The sequence below is a fragment of the Danio aesculapii genome, chromosome 16, assembly GCF_903798145.1.
Source record: "Danio aesculapii chromosome 16, fDanAes4.1, whole genome shotgun sequence".
Classification (NCBI taxonomy): domain Eukaryota; kingdom Metazoa; phylum Chordata; class Actinopteri; order Cypriniformes; family Danionidae; genus Danio; species Danio aesculapii.
The window spans coordinates 24207790-24221791 of NC_079450.1; the positions used below are offsets into that span (position 1 = coordinate 24207790).

At 37.5% G+C, this 14002-nt stretch overlaps 1 protein-coding gene across 3 annotated transcripts in view; it reads right to left on the bottom strand.

Annotated features, from left to right (window-relative positions):
* Positions 1-1355: 1355 nt before the first annotated feature.
* Positions 1356-14002, bottom strand: part of klhl32 (kelch-like family member 32) — a 34568-nt gene continuing 21921 nt past the window's right edge. For 2 of the 3 annotated variants that reach the window (XM_056475943.1, XM_056475942.1), the window contains exons 8-12: positions 10608-11334; positions 8272-8330; positions 5396-5588; positions 2385-2479; positions 1356-2301 (exon numbers count right to left, since the gene is read on the bottom strand). In XM_056475943.1, the coding sequence (XP_056331918.1) occupies positions 2140-2301; positions 2385-2479; positions 5396-5588; positions 8272-8330; positions 10608-11334 (1236 nt within the window). In that variant the 3' untranslated portion in view covers positions 1356-2139. Of the gene's footprint in view, positions 2302-2384; positions 2480-5395; positions 5589-8271; positions 8331-10607; positions 11335-14002 lie in introns of those variants that run through there. The other variant, XM_056475944.1, reaches the window with a different exon arrangement.

Consider the following 14002-nt stretch of genomic DNA (forward strand, 5'->3'; position numbering starts at 1 on the left):
TCAGTGACTCGCGACCCCCAAATTCCTCCTAGGTGGTTATAAATATACAAATGTTGTGCACGCAACAATAGGCCTATATAAACACGAGAATACTGACAACACAAAAAATTCAGCAGTCTAACAACCATATAATTTTTGTAGTCATTTATTAATTTGTTTGATTAAATATTGACCTCACCTAAAGAGGCTGGTGGGTACAAGGTATTCAACACAAGTCTATTCTTGGTTTAGTTTTGGAGACTGCCACTCAGAGATCATTCTCAAAGTTCAGTTGTGACCTGTGTTTATTTTTTATGTATTTGATTGCCATAAAGGCGTCAGAAAGTTTAACCTGGTGCTATAAAATCAATGTGCTGCAGCTGACACTATTGCTGTGTTGGTAATCCAACGTAAACACAACAAACCTATGAAAAAAAATTATTTAAAGGTTGATGGCTTTTCATTTGCATGTTGTTGTGTTTTATGTAACTATTAACTATTTTTAACTTCTGTGGGTTATGGATAAAATATGGTAATTCCTATAGTTTAGCAAATTTATTTGACTTTTGGAAATCACCAAGGGACTCTCCCCTGTTATTGTCCCGCGACCCCCACTTTGAGAACCACTGATTATTGTTTACAAACTTATTTACAGGATTTCCACCCAACTTCTTTTCCAGTAGTTTGTGATTACCGGATAAAATTCATTTGAAATCACTTGAAAATATTTAGAAGAATTGTGAATCAGTTTGAACAATACAGCTATAAATAATGTTTCATTCATGGGTATCACTGAGAGGTTCTGGTCAATTTTCATTCTACAAGAGATAATGCAATTGTCATTGTAACTATTTATTATATTATTAGTATTTAACCATTTAAAAAATATGGCTCTTGTCTTCTGGAAATTTAGATCAGTGGTTCCCAAAGTGGGCCTCGGGAAACCTTTGGGGGTCGTGGCACAATGACGAGGGGTCGCTTGGTGATTTCCAAAACTCAAATAAATTTTATTAAACTATTAGAATGACCATATTTTATTCATAACCCACAGAGAATAGTTAGTAGTTACATTAAAGAAACAACAACATACAAATAAAAATCAGCCATCAGCCTTAATTTTTTTATATGAAAAATAAACTAATACATGACTATAAAAATTATACAGTTATTAGACTGTTGCATTTTTGTGTTGTCAATCTGCTCATGTTTATTTATGCCTATAGTTGTGTGTGCAATGTTTGTATATTTACAGTATAACCACCTTGAAAAATCGGGGTCTTGACATTTTTATTTTGGGGGTTGCGGGCTGAAAAGTTTGGGAGCCCCTGCAATAAATCACTGATTTAAGAACTCAAACATGTCAGTCATTACAGCAATACTGCATAAACGTTTTATTTATTAGAGACTTTGAGTAAAAAAGGAGTGCCCTTACATGTTTTCTCATGGAATGAGCAGTGTCTGGATGAAGAACAGTCAAGATGCCTGCTGTTGACGCAGATTGTGAAGATGCCAAGTATGCATTTATGGTCATACACATTCAGTAAACAACTGCACGGTCTTCATCCTGAGTTTTGATAGAAAGTACAGTTTGTCACAGGTTGAGAAATGAAACACACTGAGACCAACATGATAAAGCTGAAGAACATTAAGGTCAGAAAGGAGAGATGATTGACTCTTAAAATATCTATGAGTACAGGCCATTGGCGTGCTGCCTGTTCACAATGCTGCTCTAACATTTTGATGATTTATTATTAAATAACGGTTTATTGAGTAAAAGTCCAGTGCAAGTTATAAACAACCTTTTGAACGTCCAGTCTTGTGAACATGACGGACAGCAGGTTCATATCAAGTGTACAATTTTGGACTGAGCCATAAAGTGGCTTAAACGCTTAAACTGAATTAGCATAGTGCATCTGCACAGCACATCCAGCTCGAAAACGCATAAAACGCCAGTGAAGCTTGACAATAAACAACTCTTGAACTTCTTTTGAAGGTTTCCACAACCATCAGAACACTTCATACTAGCTCTGCATGATCAGTGTATGATCAACAATGACTCCACTTTATCCATCCATCACCATTTGTGGGAGTACAATAGGCCCTCACATAATTCCACTAGTTTTTAGTGTGTTTGTCCTTGATGAGTTATGAGTGGAGATGTTAGAGAGCTCCTATCCGGTGGTGTGGCACTTGTAGGGTCTGTAGGTTGGGGCAGGTGAAGTACGGCGCAGGCAAGAAACACGTCGCCACGCCATTGGAAGCGAATGGGAGCGTCGGCCCGTAAAAAACCTCCTCTTTACCCTTGGTGCTCACGTCTAGCACCTGTCAAACAGACAAATGATAGCATCTCAACGCTAATTATCCATCATGTCATTTAAAGATATGCGCCATTCAAGCCTGCTCACCTGAATGCAGGCAAGGGGTTCATTCGTCCAGATCGAATAGCCACCAACCACATAGATTCTGTCATCATGGACGGACACTCCTGCCTCATTTTGACCTATAAAGGAAAATGTAAGGAACACTACTCTTACAAATGACCACGGTCTATTCACACTTGCAATTCTTTTAGTGGAGTTCAATTTGTGTAAAATGGTTGTTCTTTCAAAAAAACAAGTGTTTGAGTCTAAAACTAATTATTTTCATCAATGTTTTTGCTTTATTTATTTATTTTTATTTACTTAAAAAAGCAGTAAAATAAGGACCTCTATCTGGATAGGGTTTATGTACCTTTATTCAATTACAACAGAAATATAACCTCCCAAAAACATATTTTTCATATTTTTACAAATAAGGAATTACCTGCGTACACATAATGTTTCCCTAGAGGAGGTCCTGCCCTCAATCGCTGATGATTGTCTCACACAGTTCAGGGGACACACATGTCAATTAACTCTATTTAATAAAAGGTTATTTGCAGCTACTGCCCCCACTACAAAGTTGATCAGAGAAGAATGGGAACGAGAGATCGAAAAACGAAATTTCGGACAAGATTTGGCAAAATAGAGGATATTGATAAACAATCAATCAACACTAGATTATGCCTCATCCAGTTCAGGGTCCTATATAGACTACTATATAGACTCCCCAATAAGTTTCCTATTTGTGATAAGTGCAAATCTAAAGAAGCCAATTTAGCTCATAGTTTTGTATTCTGAAATAAAATACAAGGATTTTGGAATGAGGTTTTTTTAAGTGCTTTCAGATATTCGTGATCTACACATACAGTCACATTTGACACACCTGCAGACTGTCAGCTTTAACTTGAGGGTATTTACATACAAATCAGGTGAATGCTATAGGAATTACAACAGTTTGCATATGTGCCTCCCACTTTTTAAGGGTCCAAAAGTAATTGGACAGAATAATAATCATAAATCAAACTTTCACTTTTTAATACTTGGTTGCAAATGCTTTGCAGTCAATTACAGCCTGAAGTCTGGAACGCATAGACATCACCAGACGCTGGGTTTCATCCCTGTGATGCTCTGCCAGGCCTCTACAGCAACTGTCTTCAGTTCCTACTTGTTCTTGGGGCATTTTCCTTTCAGTTTTTCTTCAGCAAGTGAAATCCATGCTCAATTGGATTCAGTTCAGATGATTGACTTGGCCATTGCATAACATTCCACTTCTTTCCCTTTAAAAACTCTTTGGTTGCTTTTGCAATATGCTTTGGGTCATTCTTCATCTGCACTGTGAAGCACCGTTCAATGAGTCTTGCTGCTTTTGTCAGCAGTCACATCATCAACAAATACAAGAGAATCAGTTCAATTGGAATGTTCCAAACTGTTTTGGCCTATCTCTCTGATGGGTTTGTTTTGTTTTTTCAGCCTAATGATGGCTTGCTTGACTGTTAATGACAGCTCTATGGATCTCATCTTGAGTGTTGACAGTAAGAGATTCCAAATACAAATAGCACACTTGAAATGAACTCTGGACCTTTTATCTGCACATTGTAATTGGAATAACGGGGAAATAACACACACCTGGCCATGGAACAGCTTAGAAGCCAACTGTCCAATTACTTTTGGACCCTTAACAAGTGGGAGGCACATATGAAACTGTTGTAATTCCTACACCGTTCACCGTATTTGATTATAAATACCCTCAAATTAAAGCTGACAGACTTCATTTCAAATCGATTGTGTTGGTGTATAGAGCCAAAAATGTTAGAATTGTGTCGATGTCCAAATATTTATGGACCTAACTGTAGACCCTGACCCAGAGCTTATTATATTAGGACATTCTGATAATACAAATTCACTGAACAGTGAACTATGGCTTGAAGAATTGATACGAACCAGATATCTTTTAAAAGGCTTCATTGGACAATTTCATAATTATTATTTATTTATAATAATTATAATAATTATTTTAAGCAAGTGTCATCAAAATAAATAACAAAAAAAATTAAAATAATAATGCAATCAAAATTTAATTTAGGCACTGATATCAGAAAAATGTTAATAAAATAGTAAAAATAGGCAATTTTTTGTCAAGAACAGAAGATATTAACACTGTACTGCAAATACGTAACCATTTGGTACAAATGGCAAGCATTGTATACAATGTGCTACTCTGAATATGGTTACACAATATCGTTTGAACACCGATATCGCAATTGTTTTTCAGCAAGATATGCAATGTTGAGTTGGAATTATAGATGACCAGGAACCACAGATCAAAACATATGAGATTTGTGGATACTTTGCAGAATTTTAACACAATAGAGTGAAAGTTAATCATGTGCTTGTGTTTTTAAGGCCTGTGACGATGTAAGCATTTTAAGAGAGTTTAAAGCATTTTAATAGAGCATAAAGAAATTTAATAAAGATCAATTTTATTGAACAATTTGTATGATGAAGACTAGGCATTGTTTATTTACATTTGTTTATTAAATTTCTGCAACTGAATACTGTTAGACTCTCCCCAGGAAACCATAAATCACTGTTTATTTCACTTGAATATTAGCTTCATTGTGTTTAATTATGACTATTTTGTTTATTATATGTATATAATAAATGACATAAAAATACTACACTGGCCTATAAAATCATCCCAATCAATCTAAAGTCTTTGCAAAAAAAGTTATTCAAGTCATCTGGTAAAATTATCTCAATATATTATGCTGTTTCTCACTAAATATATATATATATATATATAGGAAAGAAAAAAATATCGCAATGTCAAATTTTTCCAATATCGTGCAGCCCTACTCTGAAATACCATGTAAATTCCATAATTTTTAAATCTGTAAATACCATATTAACTACCTGAAATAATCTCACCAGTAGCAATTATAGCATATAAGTTGTCTAAAAAAATCCTAAGGTAAAAGTGTAGTGCAAGAAAACGTCAATAATTGTATCTATTACATGGTCAGAATATGCGTGTGTGTGTGTGTGTGTGTGTTGACCTGTGAGGAGACTGAAGGTACAGCGCGTCCACTGGTCCATGTCTATGTCATAAGAGTCGATGTGTCTGACCAGAATTCGGTCATTGTTATAGTCCAGATCGTTCCCACCAAGCACATACAGCTGCCTTTTTACTGCCGCCATCACATGGTACACCCTCCTCTGCAACATGGGACTACGGACCAACCACTGATTCTATGAAAGAACAAACACTTTTAATCATAAAAAATTTAATGAATAAAATAAAAACTATACTACCAAATACATTCAAATAAAAAAGTCGAATATTCAACACTTATTTCTTTTGCGTGTGTATGCATTTATTTGTGAGAGATTTGTGTGTGTGTATAGGCAAAGATTGCACGAGAAGTGGTGAGTGAGAGTGTGAATATACACGTGTGTGTTTGGCGACCATCTGTTGAGGGTAGTGTGGGTGGGGGGTTGCTGTTCCTGGCAGGTGAATGCAAAGCCACTTTGAATACCAATGAGATTCTGCCTCCTGTTCTTGCCTCCCGTCTTCTTTCTTTATATCTGTCTCTTTGAAAAATACACAGTTGCACTGACCACAGAAGTTCAACGATTCTTACTCTCTAGTCTTTTTAAATCCAAAATTAATAAATGACATGGTTTATGCATAAGATTCTGAAGTCTCTTTTGTGTGTTTTTAAACAATGTAAATGAACAGTTCTATTAAATATTAAATACAATTTGTATGTTAAAGATGTATGCAACACCACTGACCTTAATCAGGCTAGATGCCATATTTAATGTCCGCAAACAGATGCACGAGCCCTTTAAAAGGTCATAATGTTTTTAACTTTGCTGTCGATCATTTAGCTGACTAAACCGGAAATATGTCTTTCCGAAATAATTCCGAGTGACAACTCGAAACATATGCTGTGAAATTTAGACATGATACAAGACCTCTGGATAGTACAACCCAAACAACAGACTGTACATCTGTTACGCACAGCCTTGTTTTTATTTAAAAAAGAGAAAAAAACTAAATCAAATATGGAGTCTACACCAAGGTCTATTAACCATTAGTTACCAACCAGCAACCATTACTGTAAAATTTGTTCAGGAATTTTCGTATGCTCACCAAAGCTCTATTAATTTAATTGATCAAATAGTAATATTCTAAAAATGATTACCATTTAAAATAACTACACTGGGTTGGCTACACTGATTTTTTTGCAGGCATTACATTTATCAGTATTGTTTTGCTTTTTAGAAATCTTTCATATAATCACTGCAAAAATGCTTTTATTTTAAGTTGTGGTCATTTCTAGTTCAAATATCTAAAATGTCTTATATCAAGAACATAGACTGTAAAAGATATGGACGTAGTATCTGTGACGTCACCCATAGGTTTCTGAAGGGCACAAATGAAGCTACAAGTAGGCATGGCCAACATTCGCCATTTTGTTCACGCGTCATTGCAACGACCAGGGGTTACCAAAAAAGGGCAAAGAGGTGGAGCGTGAGCGTTTTGCTTAGACGGGCTTTTCTTCGGCAGAAACGCTTAATACTTGCAATTACCTGCAACTCGTTTGTGTTCTGACCGCATGTGCTTGGTTGTAAACTATATTAATGAAGTGTTTAGTCTTTTAAAAACACTGTTGTAATAGATTGAGCCACTAAGCATTGTTCTTATGATGTTTTTCTACCAGAGGAAAATGCAAATTACTTCCAAATACTTTAAATATAGCCTAGCGGGTTAGTAAACGCAAGGCTATTTATGAAATCCAGGCATAACACTGTATGACAACGTTTCAGATGACTGTTCTGTAGCATATAGATAATCAATCTGTCAGATTCTGGAGTGCATTACAGGTCTAAGGAAAATTATAAATGGTATATTATCTTAAATAAAACAAATACATTTATAAGTATGGTATATAAGTTTATAATTTCACTCACCTGGGAAATGGAGGCCTCTTGAATGGTTTGGAGGCACAATTAAGTGCAAAGGGCATGCTGTACTATCTAATTATTGTAGGAAATAATTTCAAAAGGCATTTGACTGTGTAAAGCCACATCAAAATAATACAAAAACATAATAATATATATATATAATAATATATATAATGACCACTCAAATGATCACACCCCTAATTATGTAGACTTAATACAACTTAATAAAAGTGAAACGGATGAGTTATAAAAAACTCACCCCCCTCACTGTTGGCATGAAGAGTAATATTAGCTATATACACTAAAAACTTTTTTGTACCAGGCTGTAAACACCATTTTTTTTGCTGTAAATTTGGCAATTTTAACATTGGGGTCAATAGAAATGTGCTCTATTATGGAGCCAGGCCTAGTGGGATTTCGATGAATTGCGGTTTCAGTTACTTCCGTATTAGATTCACGAGGGAGAACGGGATGTTGCCGCTTGATCAAGAAGAATTTTCTGAACAAGCAAAAGATAAAGTCTTGTTTACAGAAATAATACATCAAAATTAAATGATTTTTACCTTAAAACAAACAAAATAATCAGACACTGGGGTAAGCAAAATGTTCTTATTTTAAATAAAAAAACAAGATTATTTAGCTGATCCCATTCGCAAATGAGTTTGCTTCTTTTAAGGAAAAACTCACCTAATTTTGGCATATTATTTCTGAAAACAAGATAATAATTTTACTTGTCAAAAAATGCTTCTTGATTTAAGAATTTCAAAATTTTTGTACTAAAAACAAGACAAAAACTCTAGGAAACTGAGCTTTTTTTTTTTGCAGTGTGTTGATTTGGTGCTCAAGAAATATTTCTTATTGCAATCTTTATTGAAAGTAGTTGTGATATCAATGTGTGTGTGTTTGTGTAAACCACATTGTGGACATATGTAATAATTAAAAATACATAATAATATAATACCTGTCCTGGGTCATACACCATCAGTCGGTTCTGGTACTGAGCTGTGTTAGTGACACCACCTGCAGCAAAAGGAGTCATCGGTATATGTTAAACTCATGCAAGCATTGCTTTTAAATCTTGAGCTTAGAACTCAGAAAGTCTTATAGCCCCTTTCCACAAGCAACAGTTCCATTGCAGGTTTCTGCCCTGTGTCCTGAACTCTTTCATGCATTTTCACAGCTGAAAACATTCCAGGACAGGAAGATCGGTTCAACCTGCTGATAAGGTCTATGCCAGTCTTACTGACCACTGTATTAACACTGCACTATGTTGCTCTTTTTGTCTAAGTATGTAAAAATGTGTAAGAGAGGGAGCCATCAAACAAGTGAATAAACGGTTTCCATTTCTCTTGAAAAACATGAGAGAAACAGCAGGTTATGTGAGCCGCTGGTGCTAGAATCGCTCCCGGTGCTGTGAACAGCAGAACAGAAGTGCCAAATTGCCTGACGAAACACCAGGAGGCGCAATATTTGTTTATAGACTGATTATAGTTAGGTAAACAACAGCATTACATCACTGTTGATATATAAGTGCTGAAATGAGCAGGCAGTAAAATCCAGCTACAGTATGGTGGAAAAGAGGTATATATATATATATTTATATATATATATTAGGGATATTCCGCTCAAGTTTTTTTGTGCCGTTTTTTTTTTTTGTCATTACTGAGGTTCAACTTTAAACTTGTATTTTCACAATGTTTTTTTTTTCGGTTCATTAAAAGTTATTAAAATTAATCAACCCAATATATTTAGTATTTATATTTAATATTTATTTTATAGAGCTCTGAGATCTAGATTGAAAAAATTGTTTTATTGCTTTACCAACTAAACATTTTCTCTCATTACACTAACAGTTCAGCTTAGTGTAGTACTGTAAATCTAGTATAGAGAACTAAACTTATCTTGATCTCTGCCGTGTTAAAATTTAGTCTATATTGCAAATAAACCATCTAAATCATTGAAAAATGTGTTCAAATTGATGAGATTAAGTTCATAATCATATAAATTCAAATCAAATTCAATTCTAAAAAAGCCAATTAAATGGTTAGTTCAGCCAAAAATGAAAATGATGTTATTAATTACTCATCCTCATGTCATTCTAAACCCCTGAGACCTTTTTTCATCTTCTGAACAAAGAAATTAAAATATTTTAGATTAAACCAAAGAGCTCTCTGGTCCTCCATAGACAGCAAATGATTCCCTCTTATTCAGAATCAAAAAGCATCTCATTATACCAAAAAGCATTTGCAACCTAAACTAACATTCAGGATAAAAAATGTTGAGAAAGACCTTATTTTTGTGTTATGTGCACACAATATTCTCATCGATTGACAACATTGTGATTAAACCACCACTAAAGGCATATGGTCTTGTTCTGAGGATTTTTTTCGTATTTTTAACTTAATTTGTGTTCCAAACACGAACAAAGTTCTCAGAGGTTTGGAAAAACATAATTAATATCAACCTTAATTTTGGGGTGGCCTAAGCCATCAACAAACAAGTTTGTTGAGATTTCTTTTTACATTGAACCAATACATTCTTTCAACTCAACTCACTGAATAGTCTCTGCTCTGTATATTTAATCATCATTCATTCATTTTCTTTCGGCTTATTTATCAGTGGTCACAACAGCGGAATGAACCGCCAACTATTCCAGCACATGTTTTACACAGCAGATGCCCTTCCAGCTGCAACCCAGTACTGGGAAACACCTCTCGCATTCTCGCATTCACACACACACACTCATACACTAGAGCCAATTTAGTTCCTCTAAGTCACCTTTAGCACATGTCTTTGGACTGTGGGGGAAACCGGAGCACCCGGAGGAAACCCACTCGAACACGGGGAGAACATTCACACTACACACAGAAAGGCCAACTGACCCAGCCAGGACCAGAGACCTTCTTGCTGTGGGTTTCCTCCAGGTGCTCCGGTTTCCCCCATAGTCTAAAGATATATGCTATAGGAGAATAGGGGAAACTAAATTGGCCGTAGTGTATGTGTGTAAATGAGAGTGTATGGGTTGCAGCTGGAATGGCATCTGCTGCGTAAAACATATGCTGGATAAGCTGGCGGTTCATTCCGCTGTGGTGGCCCCTGATTAATAAAGGGACTAAGCCGAAAAGACTATGAATGAATGAATGAAAACTATTATGTTTAGTAAAAATCTTCTTTCCGTTTGGGAAAATTGGGAAAATTATATACAGGGGGATTATAATTCTGACTTCAACTGTATATGCATTGGTATCCCTAATATATTTATGATACTGTGGTAAATGTGAGGAACTGTATTAGTACCTGAGACCCAGAGCAGCCCATCCGCCACACAACCTGCATGACAGGACAGCGAGCGGTCAAATGGTTGCACATAGGTCCACTTGTTCCTCTTGGGGCAGTACCGCTCCACACTGGGCAGAACCTGCCTCAGTTCATTCCTGCCCCCGACGGCATATAGATACTGTCCCAGGGCTCCCAGCACAAAGTGCTCCCTGCACGCCTTCATGGGTGCAATATCAGTCCATCGGTTTACCCTCGGATCATACCTGCATGCCGTCCTCACCGCGCATGTCCTACCGGTGGCGTGTTCCACCTCCCCGCCTGCCACAAACAAAAAACTGCCCATGACCGCCACACAATGGTGACTTCGTCCAGCAGGCATGGGTGCTAGTTCGCTCCAATTGGAACCACCAGTAACACGCATGTGCTCCTGCGCAGCAGGATTGAAGAACCGCAGCTCCCGTACACGGCTGACCTCTCGTTTCCGTCCACCAACAATATAAAGTGTTAATGACTGGAAGCGTGGTGTGGTGCGGGCCGTCTGACGTAAAGGCTGTGCAAATACAGAGCGGTGGTAGTCCAGCGCCTCTTCCACCAGGTCGGCGACAGTGCTGCTGGAGTTGAGGAAGGAATGACTGTTGGCCACACGGTGCAGGGCGGGGACCTCCATCAAGCCGTAACGCACGTGTTGCAGCAGTTCCTCCATGTACTGGTATCTGCAGTCGTGCTCCAACCAACGCACCAGCAACTACAGAGGGGCAGAGGGGCTCATCAGTATTCAGCACTGATTCGGGATCAGGAGATCACACCGCTCATATTACAGGCTGCAGCTCACACCATCCACACAATACTGTCTGTCTACGCAGGGCCAACATTTTGTATCATTGCATGCTAATGCTTAAGATATTGTGTCTCTATACAGTGATGAGAAGACAGCTGCAGATGAGATTTGGGTGGGAGGGGGATAGGGGGAGCAAACACACATACACAGTCATGAGGGGTGTGTGTAAAGCATGCACACATACCCACTCTGGCGCAGCCAAGGGAGTTAGACAAAGGGGAGTTAATTGAACTTGAGAGCAATCTAGACTGTTTAGCTGCAGAGGCATGCGAGTATGGCGGAGATGGCTGGAGATAAGCGATGCCACTCTTGTGGAAACAAAGTGGCTTTTAACACAATCAGCCCTGAGACAGAGAACTTATTATAGCATCCTGAGATCATGGGCCACCACCTCTAGACGTTCTCCAGCTGTCTCCGACACACAAATGGCAAATTTAAATGCTTGTAATATAGTTTTTCCTGGAGTATTTTATCATTTAAAGATTGTAAATTGTATGACGTAAATGGTTAGATTCCATTGTACTGGCACAAAACGATTTACGGGACAGGAAAGTACAGCTAGGAGAAACATGAAGTTAAAGGTACGGTGTGTTTTTCATGCATCATTAGGAGCACTGAATAACAGAGATAATGTCTGCTGCCAGACAGGTTTCCCAAATGATCCCCCCTCTGCCACTATTCACACAAGCAGGTTACCCGGATATGTTTTAGTTCTCAGGTGCTCATTTTTAGAGATCTGTATATTGAATGTAAAGTGATTATTATAAATCTTTACTTATATTGAAATATCCTCTAAGCCTATATTTATTTGAGGTAATGGAGTTAAAAGGCCGCTATATGAAATTGTATAAAATATTCTATAAAATATATAAATAAATAAAACAGTATAGACATTTTTTATGTACCAATTGCTATAAAGGAAAAAAATTTGTACAGTGCTCAGCATAATTGAGCACACCCTATTTTGAAATGAATATTTGTATCCATTTCTCAGTGACTATAGGCAATGTATTTTGGTGCATTTAAACAAAACAGATTTATTAAACAGATACATAAAAATAATAATAAAATAACATTTTAGTCACCAAACAGAAATTGAAAGATAATACAAATAAATTCAAGCAAAATATTGCTAAAGTAATGACAACCTACAAAAATTCAACTAATTTTTTCAATGTTTTCGCTTCTCTTGATTTTTCCTCTTTTTAAAATTTTTTTACATTTAATTTTTTTCCTTAACATAATTTGTTATCGTAAGTTATTTTGTTAGATACGCTCTAGATTTGGCTTCAGTACTGACTAATCTAATGTATATGCACAAATATGATATTGTATAGCTTCCTATTAAAAATATGAATTTACAAGATAGATTTGTGAGGGGTGTACTTATATATGCTGAATACTATATAATTTATTATCATCTATATTAATATGCATTCCTAAATAATTACAAATTTAACTCATACGTGCATAGATGTATCAGCGAGACCTTCCATTCCTTTTTTGGCATCATTAATCATGTAACGCTCTACTGAGGTTCATTTTCTTTCTCTGAATTTTAGCAGGTTTTTTTTTCAACCCTCGTTCTCCTTTTCACAGCCAGTAAAAGAGAAGAATACAGAGAATGAGCGAGAGTGGAAAACGAGAGAGAGAGAGAGAGAGAGAGCGAGAGAGAGAGAGGTGTGAGCGAGGCAGCGTCTGTTGACTGTGAAGGTCACACTGGATCAGAGAACTTCCTCGGGGCAGAAAATAAATGAACTCCCCCACCCACTTCTGCACGGAGAAAGACAGACAGAGAGTGAGTGCGAGAGAAGAGAAAAAAAAAGAACAAAAAAAAAAACAAAGAGGAAGAAAATGTGATTTCCAGAGCGTGAGACTCGGAGAACTCTGCATGACGATGATTGACAGCCAAACTGTATGGAGGGTAGTATTGGCGGGTGCACGTTCGGACCGGCGGACGGCAGCACCAGCCCCTGTGCCCATCACGCTTCCGTCTGATGCCCAAATTAACCTTCTCTGCAAAGTGAAGGAGGCCCAAAGCAGCCTAATCAGGGCCTGATTATGGCAGCAGCGACTGGTTAAAGGGTCAGGGTAATTGTGCCATCAGAGGCCTGATTGTTTTCAATCAGTAGGGCGGCCGGAGTGACAGCTGGGGGATTGAGGCGCTGATGGAGCCGCGGTGGGCCTAATCAGAGAGAGGCTGGGTGGGGGGAGGCGGGGGGCGAGGGGAACGCCTGATTGGTGCAAATGAATAGTCACACCACAGCCCCAAACCACCCCCCCACTCCAACTACAGCCTCCGCCCGAGTGTATATACATACATACACACACACACGCACACACACACACACACACACACACACACACACTAACACTGGCCATGCACCTTTTTTCTCTCTTTTACATCGTAAATTAAGCAGGCGGAGTTTGTGTTTGTGAATATGACCTTAAGTGTTCGGAATTACTTAATGACACTTTGTGTTTGGAAGCCGTGATGGAGAATGTCATGGAGTTGAAAACTCTGAGATGTTCTTGTCTCGTTAAGTAGAAAATCTGGGATATGTTGTATGCATGC